The following is a 15,310-nucleotide window of genomic DNA, read 5'->3' on the forward strand; positions in this document are numbered from 1 at the left end:
CTGTAAATGAGATTAGTAATAGTTCTATCTCCCTTCATCACTCTTCATCAAAGTTTAGATACACGACTGGGGCAGTAAGTCACTTGAGCATCAACACACTTGTATGAACAGTAGTGTCATAATCAAAAGCTCTATTTCACTGTAAAATAGAGGTACTCAACATTTGCTGTAGAGTAAAAGCATGAAGATAGCTGGTTACAGCAGATCAGCTGAGGACTTGTTAAGCTACCAGAACATAACTGCATACCTGAATTCTGTGATAGTTCTGAAGTAATATATGGTTCAAGAGGAACTTCATCTCACAGTATGTACACATACCATCTAGCCACAGCAGGGCTACTGCAAGTTCTACTGACTTGTAGTATCATAGGAATTCTTTGCCTATAGGAATTGTTCAAAACACTCTGAAGAGGAGTAGATCACTCAGGAAGGAAAGCAAAGATGGACAAATAGACTATAGTATTTTACAGAACAAAACACAACATTGTTTTGAATATTTGTTGTTCATTTTATTTTCGTGGCCAAAATATGAAACTATCATCTGAGGGGGAAAAAAAAAAAAAAAAAAAAAAAAAAAAAGAGAGCACTCTACAGCCCATATTGTTCAAGGGAAATAATTATGTATGTTTTTACTAATGTTAAAAATGTATGGTAATGCAGACAAAACAGACTTTCCTGTGTCCAAAACCTGTAATTTTAGCAGTATTATTCTTTTGCAGATTGGTATCTGATCTCTTTATCTTTTATTGTCACAGTTCTCCTGCCTATGAAGAAGGTATAGCCTGAAAAAGATAACTACAATGTTTTTGGAGGAAAGAAGCAAGTTAATTTACTGGCCAAGAAGCCAGTGAATTAAGAGCAGGCCTCACGTAACTGACAGAGAGAATGTCCTGTAAGAGTGCAACGATGAGTACCATCGCACTTGCCTGGAGGGATGCAGTTGTGCCAGGGTTATGTTAGATGCTTGAGTAAACAGCAAGTGATTTAAATAATTGGATATTTATAATTTTAACAACTAGCTTTCCAAGATTTTATCTTGGAAAAGAAAAACAAAACAGTGAGTATTTCTGTGAGCCCAAAATTTCTCACCACAAACAATACTGTGAGGAACTGAAGTCAGAAACCTCATATAAATCTTTTCTCATAGCCCTCATCTAGCAATAGGAATTTTTGACTGAGGAAGTTTCCATGAGTGTCCCTCCAGAGCTTTGTCAACCTCATCTACAAAATTTCCAGAGGAAAGATAAGAGAACTGTATAGGGCATGGTTACTGCCTATGAACTACACAATCTGTCTATGCAATTGGTCCCATTACAAGTTAAGGAGTTATTTTGCTCCCAGCTTAGTTAAAAAAAAAAAAAAAAAAAACAGCAAAGCAAAGAGTTGACTAAGATGACAATCTGATAAATCTGAGCATTGCCTGTAGTTGTTGTACTTCTAGAAATGGCTAAGAATTGCAAATGAAATATTACAGAAAACAAATTTTCTTTTGAACTTATACCTCATGATAATTATTATAACTGGTAAAGATTCAATCATATATACATCATTAAAAACGTAATTATTTTGCTTGTAACAATCACATTCACAACCTGTTCCTCCAAAGAAGCACTTTAAAAACTCTTTCTACATTTATTGTTTTAATATCTGAGGTTCTTTCAGAAAAACATTGTATGATGTGATAAACCACTGTTACATCTGTTCTGTCTTCACACAAAGAAAAGATATTTATGCAACTAAATGAAATGTAATACATTTTTAATTATGCAAATAGACATTAACTAGAGACAATCAGGGAAGACTTCAAGGCCTTGGGCACGGTGGTCAAGGGTCTGGGAGCCCAGATGGTCTTCTCATTGGGCCTGCCAATTAGGGGGAGGCATGGGAGGAGGAATAGGAAGATTTCCCAAATCAACAACCGGCCATGCTGCTGCTGCAGCTGTGAGAGCTGGACCTCTTCAGCCTGGGGAAGGGAAGACTGAGGGGGGATCTTATCAATGTGTACAAGTACCTGAAGGGAGGGTGTCAAGGGGATGGGGACAAACTCTTTTCAGTTGTCCTGTGTGACAGGACAAGAGGCAACGGGCAGAAACTGAAGCACAGGAAGTTCCACCTGACCGGGAGGGGGGATTTCTTCCCTGTGAGAGTGACAGAGCACTGGAGCAGGTTGCCCAGAGACGTTGTGGAGTCTCCTTCTCTGGAGAGCTTCAAGGCCCGCCTGGATGCAACCCTGTCTACCATGCTCTAGGTGACCCTGCTGAGTGGGGAGGTTGGAGTAGATGATCTCCAGAGGTCCCTTCCAACCTTACTGATTCTATGATTCTATGTACACACACACACACACAGACATACAGTAATTTATGTTTTAACTTTAGGGGAGAGATAGAGTCAAAGAAATAACTTATAATTGCAGATGATCACAGTGTAATGTATAGTGTTCCCAATGATCTTGAAGGAAATGTTCCCCTGTTTTAGGACAGTCACTAAGAAATTCTGGTCTCTTTCATCTTCACAGCATTACTATACTTCATCCTCTCCTGACTGCTAGATTGAGGCTTAAGAATCTAGGCTTTAAAAACTAGTAAACTTCACATATTATAACTTTTTTTCCCCCTTACACTCAACATTCAATATCTAATTGGCTTATCCATAGCAAGCAAATAATGTTGGGGAAAAAAGCAAATATGAAAAATAGCCACTTGAATTAAAGATAGGTACACATAATGCTCCACATATGCCTATCTGTACATGGTCAGATGGTTCAGAATTTGATTTGAAAAGAGCTCGGATATTCATCTCATTTCTTGTTTTATAACACCTCCAATGCTATCTGCAACAGCAGGCCTTAGAAATCCCATAGGAATCTACAGTTTTATTTCTTTAATATGCCTGCTTCAAATTGTTTTGTTTTCACATTGGTTTACTATAGACTTAATAATCAGATTATCCACATAATGACATAGGAGACACAGTATGTTTGGTGTATAGGTTCACACTAGTAACTACTAAACAATTTAATTCAGATAATTCATTTAAACCTGAGAAAAGACCAAAAGATAACACTTTATAGATTACTGAAAAGCGAGGTAAAATTGTCATGACATTTAAGTTGGAGAAATGCAACCATCTAGTTCCAATATTATTTTGAAATTCAGGTAGTATGGTATTTAGAGGAGTATCATGTTTAACTTTTCATGTAATCATTACTGTAAAAGGTCATTTTATTGCAAAAAGATACATTATTTTCAAATGGAATTACATGAATCTTTTTCATCCAGAGCTTCCCAGGCATTTCCTTACTTGTTCTTTCTGCTATCATATTTTTGAACATTACACACTGAGTGTTGACACATTCTTTTAACAATGAGATTTAAAGGGACATTAACATTGCAATTAAATGACATTAAATTACAATTAGCTTTGTGAAGTATATTATTCTGAAGTTGGAAGTTGTAATGACAATAATTGCTAACAAATATATGTTTATAATGTTAATTAATTCTACTTTTCTCTGTTCTTATGGGACAGACTGTACATTTGCCTTAGATGACTGTGCAAGGAGGCTGGAATTAGAAGCAGCAAAAATAAAGGCAACATAAGGAGACCTTAACAGGCTACATCCCCCTGGACATCTTTAAGGGCACATGAAAGAAATGGTCTGATACAGTACCTAGTATAATTCCCAGTACCAGTTCCTGGAACAGTTCTAGTATTTCTTACTATTTGCACTCCATTGCATTTGGCTATAAATTGAGAAAAACAGATAATCTTCACAGATGAAAAGGTTCAGACTAGCAAAGTTTGGAAAAAGCCTTAGTAGATTTCAGCATATTGTAATCAAGAACAGGATGAAAAAGAGAGGGAAAAGGCCTTGAATTTGATTTCTCATGCATTTCATCTGGAAGACAGTTCTTGGTCAACGACAGGGAGATCAGCTACAGGTTGGTAATTACAGTTCTTTGAGGTGTTCCCTGTCTGGTTGTGCAGGTGTTCATATGCAAGAGATGAGAATACTTTAATTACCAGCATTTTTTGATTATGCTGATTTCATTACATGCTAACATTTCCTTCTTTCTCTATCAATGGAAAAACAATTTTTTTTTTTTTTTTTTTGGTTTGGTTTGGTTTGGAAAGGTCTGAAGAAAGTTTTCTTTCTTCTTTGCATTCCTTTCATTTTGTGTTTCACTACTAGCATTCCCCAAACAATTTAACATTGAAGATCCAAATCTTGAAAAGTCTAACTAGACATCACAGTTTGATCTTATCAAATCAGATCTTATCAAATGAGACATCTGAATTAGAAAGTAATGTTGACAAATATGTGACCTACTTTAAATAAGGCTTTGGAAATGTCACATAAAGGATCATCCCTCAAGCAGAATAGATTTTCACAGTATCTATGAATTCAACACAGCCAGGAATTTTAGACCAAGCTCTGAACCAAGCTTCTAATCCTTTGATCCTTTTGCAATACATTGAAATAGCCACAGAAATATACTGAACATCTTAGTTCTCTCCAAAGAGAAAGATTAAACTGCAAGCTTATCTTTGAGTGTAGACCTACATTTCCTTTGGGAGTATCAGGCTCATGAGACAAAACAACTAGATATTTGCTTTAAATAAAGATCTGAACACACTTCTAGAAGAAACCTAAGATGTGACGCAAGTGTTATTTTTTCCTTGAAAAAGAGAAAAATTATCCTCCACCTATCAAAGACTGAAGTTTTGAATTGTACATTCTGGATTACTTAAAGAGGAATATTGCTTTCCTAGATGAACGAAATAGCAGTACCCATAGTGAGAAAATGAGATATAGAAAAAGAATCTTAAGGTCCCACAGTGGAGACAGACTTTGTCTTCAATTGCACAAGCCAGTTATATTCAGTACAATAACATGTACTGAAGCTAATGTGTGTTAAAGAAAGTTACATTATTCTGACTGATTAAGAGAAGCAAAAAATAAAATAATCGCAATTATGGACAATGCGAGAGTTGTAAGTTTCAGCTACAAGTGTTGACTGTGCCAAGTCAAGGTTATGAAGTTGACCATGATTTTGTCTTCTTTGACCTATAAGTTTTATAATTTCAAAAGAATTTCAGGGATGCATATAATAAGGCATGAAAAGCTATGAAATTATAAGGGCATTTCCCTGGAAGCCCTGACTACCCTCTTCTGGAGTGAAAGGTTTTGCATATCCAGTGGTCTTTGTTCACAGTAGAATTTACATGAGGAACATCCCACTAATGAAGCAGTCATTTCATTATCAGGTCTCTGTTTTTTCATTTGTATTGTCATACAAATGTCTACTAATCATGTATGCAGATGATCTAGAAGATGGTTAGCATTTTACTATGACACAGCCCAAGATACCATTGGCCTTCTTTGCCACAAGGGTGCATTGCTGGTGCTTTTCAGAGCTGCTTTCCAGAAAGTTAGCCCCCAGCCTCTGGTCGTGCATGGGGTTATTCCTCCCCAGATGTGGGACTTTGCACTACCCTTTGTTGAACTTCATTGGGTTCTACTCTGCCCATTTCTCCAGCCTGTGAGGTCCCTTTAAACAACTGTGCAATCATTTGGTGCATCAGCCACTCCTCCCAGTTCTGTATCATCTATGAACGTGCTGAGAGTGCATTTGGTCCCGTCACCCAGGTCATTAATGAAAATGTTAAAAAGTATTGGCCTCAGTATTGACCCCTGGGGCCACTAGTGACTGACTTCCAACTAGACTTGGCATCACTGATCACGACCCTCTGAATTTGGCAGTTCAGCCAGTTTTCAGTCCACCTTACTGATCACTTACCTAGCCCAAACTTCATCAGCTTGTCTATGAGGATGTCATGGGATATAGTGACAAAATCTTGCTGGTACTACTGGTTACTACTACCTTACAACGTAGAAAACATCCATTGTCCTTCTCTCACCTACCAAGCCAGTCATCTCATCTATGAAGTCTATTATGCTGGTTAAGTATGATTTCCCCTTCATAAGTCCACGATGACTACTCCAAATTACTACTCCAAATTACTTTCCTATTCTTCACTTTTCTGGAAATAGTATCCAGGATTAGTTGCTCCATCACCTTCCTAGGGATCAAGGTAAGGCTGATAGGGCCTGTAGTTCCCCAGATCCTCCTTCTTGCCTTTAAAGACAGGGTGACCTTTCCTTTCTTCCTCAGGCAGCTCTCCCAATTAGCACGACTTTTCAAAGATAATTGAGAATGGCTTCATAATGACATTGGCCAACCCCTTCAGCACCCATGGGTGCATCCACATCAGGGACCATGGAGTTGTGCATGTCCCATCTGTATATGTGTTCTCTCACATGATCCTTCTCCACCAAGAATAAGTCTTTATCACTCCAGACTTCCTCTCTGGTCACAAGGGCTTTGTCCTACCAGAAAGACTGAGGCAAAGGAGGCATTCAATATTCATTATTCATTGTAAAGAATAAGTCCTAAGCAACTTTTCCAAGTGAGAAAATTCTGATCTGTTCTTTCTGGACTTTGCTGTCCTCCTTATTCTTTAAAGTGTCCTGTATCTCTTGCAGAAATAAAGAGCATCATCTATTACTCAGGAGTCAAAAGGACCCCATCAGTAAGCAAAATAAAACCTTGATCTTTTCATTCAGACTAAGATTGCTGCTATCTGTGATGCCATATGCTACTTAAGCAATTCTAGTATACAAACCATCCTCACTTATATTATAATTATTTCATTTACTGATAGTTAACTATTAATTTACTCATGGCAAACTGTACTCTTGAAAAACTTATAAAAGATTCCCAGAACTTCAGAACCAGACATTTTGCTTTTGTTATTTTAGTTTTAAAGGCAGTGACACAAGGAGGAATTCAGCTTTCACTGAATACATAAATCAAATCACCTACATATTAAAAGTGTACAATTATAATAAGCATAAATTCTACCTCCAATTTCAGACCAAATAATTTGCAATGATTAAAAGTTACTATGATCTGTTGTAAATGAAACCATACAAGTAAAATTAAAGCAAATCCAGACATTGTAAAGAACTTAATCAGAATTCTAGAACAGCAGAAAATTGGAGAAGTTCATTATCCAGCTTCAATGAATTTTTTTTCTGTTTTCTTATTTTTTGCTTTTAAACAGCAAGACATATTTGGTATCACTCAACTATCTAAAAGAAAATTCTGATCACTGAAGAGAATTTACAGTACAAAGAGCAAAATAAAAAAAAACAAGAAAAAAAGAAAGAAAGAAACCCAACACTATAAATGGAGCTGCTATTCAAATTAATAATAATAACCATTCAAATTAATAATAATAATATAAATCATTGCTTGAAAGGATTTGCTATGTCTATGAGTATAAGCATGGTGGGATTTTTTTTTTTGTGAAAGCTAAAGACTTCGCCTGTCCAGGAAAAGCAATATAAATTCTTTTTGACCATTTTAACTTTTCTTCCATCATTACAGATAATATTTCTCATTCCTAATTTATTTCAAATAATTTCTTTAACAATATAGATTTATTTTCATCTCATTATGAAATTCAAATTTTAATGACAGTTTAGAAGCAGTATGTTCTAGTTTTCAGAATTTTTAAATACTACTAACCATAAATATACAGAATTCACCTCACTTGAAGATCTATATGAAATGCTACAGAAGCCAATCAATGAGCTTGTATTGAATTTATACTTTTATATTTATTGTTATTTTATAGTAATCTATTTTTATTTATTTATTAAATAGAGTAATACTTTTTAAAGAAATAACTTCATCTGCAAATCATGTAAATTAGTTATCAAAGAGATTTGCTTCAGTACGTTGGCATTGCTGAATACTATACTCTTCTACTAGTTTTTAGCCTAAATAAAGCCATTTGCATATGATATCTGAAGGGACAGAAGTAGCTAAATTCATGCACTCCTTTACTCCTTAACTTGTGCCCTGGGAAGAAGAAAATATTTTAATAAATCCTTTTAAGGCATTTTCATAAATAAACCTCTACACATAGATAAAAGCCTCACAATTACAATCACATTACCACACTATGCATACTTACAGACACAGTAAATATATTAAAAATTTGTTTTAATAAATCCCATTACTATTGCAGAAACAATGTCAATCATCTACCTAAAAATTTCCTTTTCTCTGTTCATATTGAGGAATACAATACCAAAAATCCAGGTTTTTCTGTAGAATAGAGTTGTTTTTTTTAAAAAAATATAACATTCAGGAAAAGTCTATTTTAATAATACTGGTCATGTTTTATGAGATCCCTTTGTTAAGCAGCATAAAAAATTAAGGAATAATTTCTATATTTATGACAAATGTATTTCACTACCAAAATGCAGTTAGTAGTAGAATTGGTACTACTGCTATAATTAAAGTTATATATAATATTAAAATATTCTTTTCACATAAAACCTCTGTAGTAAAACTGTGAACCTCGCTCAGTTGATTTATTATGTAATATCTAAAGAAAGCAATGGTTTATAAGTCAACTACAACAATTTCAGCTAAAACCCACAGATCTATGTTTTCATAAAGCTCTGTTGATAGGCAAGTAAGCTTTTTTCTATACCTGGAAGTTCTCTCTCTTCAATACTGTCTTCCACAGATCCAAAGGAATAATTAGCTGGACTGACTGCAGGAGTGGAAATAAAACTTGTACAGCCAATGGATGAGTTGATTTCAAAATAATCATGGCTGTGATTCAGTCGGTGAAATTCCAGAGAAGATACTATTGATGTGCGCTGCTTGGGCTACAAGAAAAATAGAAGTTTGGAGTATAAAATACAGACTTGATATTTGTTTATAATTTTATTACTTGACATTAAATAGATTTATTTAGTGTTTCTCTTCTTTTACTGTTTTTTCAACCAAAAAGTTATACAACTAAAAATCATTTTATATGACAAGCTATGGTGAATTAAAGATGATTTCCTTCTAAAATTCAGATTAATCTTGATTAGGGAAAAAAAAGCATGTCATAATTCTAATCAATTTAATTCAAAATTAAATTGGGTTTTACAGCCATGCATATAATAATTGCAATCATCTTTTGCTAACAAATGGTGCTCTTCACCAGCTGCACTGCTGGGTATGTCTTGCAAAGCAACTCCATTGCTAATGCCCATATAATGAAAATTACAAAACCACACATCATCTGAAAGCAACCCTCTGCTGTTTACTCAGTCTATGAAGGGCTGCCTTAGATATTCCAAGACTGAAGCATCTAAAACCTGAGGAGAAAAATGTCAGCTTAAAAAACACACATGGAAAGCAAACCTTCTTACTGAGTTTTCATGGAATACATCTCCCTTAGTTTGTACCAGTGTGCACTTTTAAAGTGAATCTCTTGACTGACCCCACCTAATATGGGGACCACCTAAAGCGGTTTGCAGAGATGCCTCACAGAGCCTGAAAACTGGGTTCCTTTTGGATGGATCTATGCCATAAGGTACACTTCAGGATCGTACAGAATGTGCTCCAACTCCTTACAGGCATAGGGCTATGGGACCACACTAGGGCTAGTCCATACTATAACCCATGAAAATGATACAGTGTGAACATCAGGTCCTCAGCACCAACTGTTTCACTCTACAGATCTGCTCCTGTTACACTGCACTGCTTGTTAATACAGACAAAACCTTAGTGCTCTAAGTCATGGACTGTAAGCCAGAGACCACTGATGGTTTGCAATGCCATGCTAAAGAGTCGCCCGCTAACCTGAAGCACACGTGTGGCTCCATATTCAAACTATCCTATCCCCATGATGGGCCTTGCTTCCTCAGGTGCAATGACCTGAAACTTTAAATGCCTCCCCCAAAACAGAGTAGGTGTGTAGCTGTCTGTATGTTTATCCCCATTCCTGTATGATAGTGTGAAAAACAGCTTAGAAACTGCTGCCTGAGATAACTAAAACTGCAAAGAGTAAGTGGAGAAAAAAAGTAAAAGGAACTTTAACTTCTTGTTTTATGTCCGGCCGCTAGAATATTTGTAAAGGTCCAGAACTTGCTACTTACTGGTATCAAAAGCAAACAATTGCCCTGGGAGCAATGAGATCTTCCTTGGACCGTGAAGCTATTCACCATCCCTTACTTAGGACTACCTGCTAAAACACAGTCTATCCCAGGGGAGCAATTTTTTATTTTCTCTGTGGTCTATTTCATTTTCAGGTTGCGAGCCCTGCAATGTTTGTGCTACAAAGACAGAACTAGACTGCTTTCACTAAAAACTAACTCTTTATATGGGAATGTTAGGAAAAAAAATAAATAGATTAAATTTGTATAATGTTGGTTGCTTTCTGGAGTTGTACTGGGTATCATATCAATTAACTGTATTCTGTTAAAACTGAGAAAAATTGAGAAGGGTAAATTCGGGCTTTCATCTGGAACTCATCTACTGTCTATTGAGGGGATTTACTTTCTTTAACAATTCAAAAATAGCTTCTGCTTTGACAGGCTGATGCTTAGGGCTAGCAATTTCAACAGGACAGGCTCTGACAATAAACAGTTTGGTTAAAAGTCATTGTTTTGGATCTGAGCCAAAATAATAGGCTCTCTGATTGGACTAAAAATATCCATATGTGTTAATGAAACCCAAACCACACACTTTTCCTAAACAACAAATTTATCAATGACCTAATTATTTCTGAAACCGAGAAAGATCTTTGGTCCTTCAGAAAAATGCTGTTGGCCCTTTCCCAAGCAGTGGTGTCTTCTTTGTGGATTTGCAGGAAGTCAGTTTCTGATTTGAAAAGGTGACATGTTATACTTTTCCAATTAATGTGACATGCAGGATGTCTGGTTATTCTTAAACTGAGATAGTTCCTATCTAAAAGGGCAGCTGGCTCCAGCTCAGTCTCCCAAGCAGCTTCCAAAACAACGGCTCCTACCTTCATCCTTTTAAGCCTCCAGTCACTGTCTCAACTTACTGCCTCTTTCTTGGGACAAGAATGACAGCATCTGATATATCACATGGCCTTTTACTACCTTGTTGCTAATCAGCTGTCTGACTACATCTTACTGTAGTATTACAAACTACTGTGGCGTCTTTAAAAGTTTCACATCTAAGTTCACTTAGGTATCTGTCTAAGTCTCTGGAAAAAAATGTTCTGAGGTGTATTTTATTGATCTGTTAAGTTTGCAAACACTCATAACTTCTAAATATGTCTCTCTATTAATGAAAAACCATGATTTTTTCTGGTGACACAGGTTATTGGCATAAAACAGGCTTATAGTGATTTTCAAAGATGAATATGGAAGCTGGAAACATGCCTTCCATTTGTTGGTGCTCACACATAACTGTCTCTTAACCCAGGTGAAACAAAATTCTTGCTGTATCTACATAACATAACATGTTAAGATAACATGATCATGGCTTCACCTATGAGATTAGCAGACTAGTAAGTCAAAAGAGTTCCTACACTGCTTTGATTTTATCTATATATACCATAGCTAATCTAAATGTGTTTTCCTTCTGGCTTTGATATTATTAATATGTATTTCCTGTATTAAGATTCTGCACAGAACCTCACTCAACCTCCAGAACTCTACAGCTTAGCACTTCTACTATCCTATTTGGAGTTAACCAGGTCCCTCTGTCAACATGTGCCAATAATTTCTCTATGTAATTACACATGAATATATTATCTGAGCTTTGGTAGCTATATAGAGGAGCCTTTGCAGAGCTCCTTTGCAGGGTCTGGCAAAATGTTCCGTTGTTAAAATATGCTAATTGATCATTAACATATGCTAACTATATCTGGGAGCACAAATTCATCCAGAACAAAGTTAAGCCACAGAAGAATACTGAAAATACCAAATTGACATGAAAGCCTCATCTGCTGCTACGGATAGCTGCCAGCTTCTCCTTATGGCATATACAATGGTACATATACCTCTGTCATTTTCTTCCTTAGGATGCTGGAGTGAGAAGTGGTTCAGTGAAGTTCAATTAGGCACAGTATGTGTAGAAGGCTTTTTCTTCTCTAAGTGAATTAACCTCAAAAAAATCATTTCTTATAATATTGTTGGTGCTTAAAAATACACATGAAGTTGATAAGCCAGAGACATGTAGTAAACCAGTCTGTGTTGACTGCATCCCTCTGTCTCTGTCTCTCTAAAGTAGTTTGCACAATTTTTTTTGCTATAGTTAGGATTAAATTCAGCTCCATATTTAGACATCCAGATTTACAGCATAGCTGTTTACATCTACACCATGCATTTAAGCTCCCATTACAATCAAATGAGAGCTAGTCAACAAAATCAACCGAGCCTAGAAAACAATTCATCTCACCACAGACACCTTGGTGTCAGTTCAGTTGCCTGAACTCTGGTATCGAGCATCACTGGAGTTCCCCTTGGGGCATGCCACTTGATGTCCAGCTGCCATTCAGAAAAGCCCAGGTCTCCCCTACGTCCTGTGTCATATCTGACAGTCTCCCTGCAGATGTCTAAGACACCTTTATGGCATCTCAAATGACATTAGGTGCCTATTTTTAGGCAAATGAATAGAATCCTACATCCCTATTGAGTGTCATGGGAGATTAGGCACCAAGCTCTGAGAGAGATTCTGATACATACACAGACCGAAGCGCAGGTGTCTCACTCTCACATTGAATCATGCCTCTAGCTCACATGTAGACATACTGCAGATATCTTAATTCACTTGTTGAAATCTGAAGCTGAGTTCCTGCTTTACTAACAGGATTTGTAGCCAGCAATTAACAAGTTACTCATTGGTGTTTTGCACCTCACTTTCCTGGATTTTGGTTTCCACCAAATTCATCCATTTACCATGATGAGTCAAACTAGGTTCTAAATAATTCTAAGATCATTTACCACTTGCAGCACTATATTTTCTAGGAAATGTAGTCATAGATTAAAGTTCTATAGCACTATAAATTGTGAAAAACAAAACTCTTTCCCAAAGAGACGATTCTTCATTCTCTGTACCAAAAGCAGCTTTGTCAGTAGTTACGTTTGCCTTCTGCTATTCAGAAGCTCTGTATTCCTACACATAGATAACCCTTGTGAACTTCTAGCATACTTATGCTTATGCTCAACTTCTTTATGCTTAATATTACCCAGGATATATGCTACATGACTACCTGCAGATTTGATCAAAAGTAGATTTTCTTTATTCATTATTTCACATATTTAATTTACTTGCTATGTCTAAATCTCTTTAACAACTGATTTTGTTTACTTTAAAATGTTTCTTGATGACTATTATTTCAATGGTCCTAATATAGTCTTAGAAAATCCTAGATGATCTCAAAACAAGATACCAAATCAGGATAATGAAGAAACTTTATCATCAATGTAAAAGCAAAAAGGTATCAATAAAAATTTTTGAAGATATTTCAATAACAAGATTTAATTAACTTTCAAATCAGATCTAATAAGAGGAATGGTTTCCTTTCAAGTTAGTAGCGATCACATATCAACGAGAGATACCACTTTGAGCAACGCGTAACAGGAAAGGTGCCAAAATATATGAACTCAGTTGCCTATCTAGTACTAGAAGTACTAGTAAGACCGTACTTACTGCTCCCATGAATGGAAGCTGTATGGAATGAATGGAAACAAATTCTTTAACGCTTCCATGACTTGCCGTGTAGCACCATGAGGAGGCAAGGGATCGTTCTAATATTTCTCAGAACATTTAGGAAGGAGTAGGGCAAATTCTTTTCCCAACTTATCATCAAAATTCTCCAGCTTTGAAGTATTCAACACTATAAGTTCCAACAGACATTTCTTTATGGCTGCAAATCTCTCAGTCCTTCATTCTTCCTCATGATGCTCATTAATTTTTCTCTTTTTCAGGAAGCTTGGGACTGACTTCTCTTATCTTTGGCAGAGCTATTAGCCCCATTTTACAGATGCTGAAGCATGGTACAGAGCTCTCCCAAGTTACAGATGTGTGGCTTATTAAATCATTGAGGGTCAAAGAGCCTGAAGAAATGCTGCAGCATTCCTGCTGAATTCCAACTGCCTTACATAATGTAACAACCGGTTCCAATTTGTTTCCAGGCAGAAAATGTATGATAGAACAGAGAACTGAGCCCACAGTTTCAAATCCTAGCTAGCACAAAAAACATAGACTTATCCAAAAAAGCAAGAGAACTGTAGCCACTTCCCTAGGCTCATCTCACATACATAACACAATGCCAGTGTAGCCACGTGGACACATAAATCCCTCACTCTGATACCTGCTCAGGCATTTCCATTCTCTTCATTCTCATCAGCTCACTTGCCCTTCAGAAATCCTACTTCCTCTAGCTTTCTTCTTTCCTTAAGATCCTATTCTATTTCTACATAATCATTGTCTCTTTCATCTCTTCTTTTTCAGTTTTCTCTTGTTTTATTCCCTCCAAAACCACTCATTTTATCTAAAATATCCTTCACCACATCCTAACTGATTCTACTTGGTCCTCCAAAACTTAAGTCTCTGCTTGCTCTAAACTTCTGTCATCAAGCTCTCACAAATTGACTTTCTAATGGTCCTGTCTCCCACTGACTTTAACAGTCACTACAGCCTTCTCATTATCCTTCAGTGCATCCAATTTCACCCTTGGTTCTCCCTTTCAAAAACAACTTTCACATCACTCTTATATTTTCTTAATCTCTGTTCTCTGCTTCAACATTCCACTATACCATCTATGTCTACTTTTCTACTGTTCTTTCTCTCACGAATATTCACAAAATCCCACAATGTTAATAATTTTCTTGATGAAACATAGCCTGTAAGAGGGCAGGTTTCTTCACTTTTGCCTTTCTCCAGAGCCTGTTTTGATCTGCAGGAATCAGCAGGCCTGATTCATTCTCATCAGTCAACAATACTGCCAAAAGTTATTTGGTTTCTATGCTCTGAACTAAGACAATCGAGTAGTCTTGAAATTGCAAATGTTGTAGATTACACTGGATCTGAGTTTAATTCATCTACATCAGCTAGAAGTGAAAGACTTAACTTTTGCTAGGCTCCTGAATCAATTATTATGTCAAGCCTCAAAAAATCAAGTTAAATAAGCTGAAGACACATTGTCCTTTTAATTAGGTAATCTAATCTTCTCTTATTTCATTTCATAGAATCTTATCTTAAATTATAAGCATGACTACATTTGAAAATAAAGCACAGTCAGTTTCAGTACCCATTGCGACATTGTTGTTTTTACCGCTCAACATCTTAATTTAATTTCAGAGCAGCAGGCAGAAATTACACAGTGGTTGGCAACAAATATATCACAAGCAGCCATAACAAGGAGCTCATAATATCATGGGAATTAAAAATGCTCAAAAGATAAATAAGTAGTT

At 36.2% G+C, this 15,310-nt stretch overlaps 1 protein-coding gene across 2 annotated transcripts in view; it reads right to left on the reverse strand.

Annotated features, from left to right (window-relative positions):
* Positions 1–15,310, reverse strand: part of ANKS1B (ankyrin repeat and sterile alpha motif domain containing 1B) — a 432,952-nt gene that overhangs the window by 258,032 nt on the left and 159,610 nt on the right. For both annotated transcript variants that reach the window (XM_062585768.1, XM_062585759.1), the window contains exon 12: positions 8,572–8,752. In XM_062585768.1, coding sequence (XP_062441752.1) covers positions 8,572–8,752 — 181 coding nt within the window. The remainder of the gene's footprint in view (positions 1–8,571; positions 8,753–15,310) is intronic.

This window comes from Rhea pennata, chromosome 1 (assembly GCF_028389875.1).
Source record: "Rhea pennata isolate bPtePen1 chromosome 1, bPtePen1.pri, whole genome shotgun sequence".
NCBI lineage: Eukaryota > Metazoa > Chordata > Aves > Rheiformes > Rheidae > Rhea > Rhea pennata.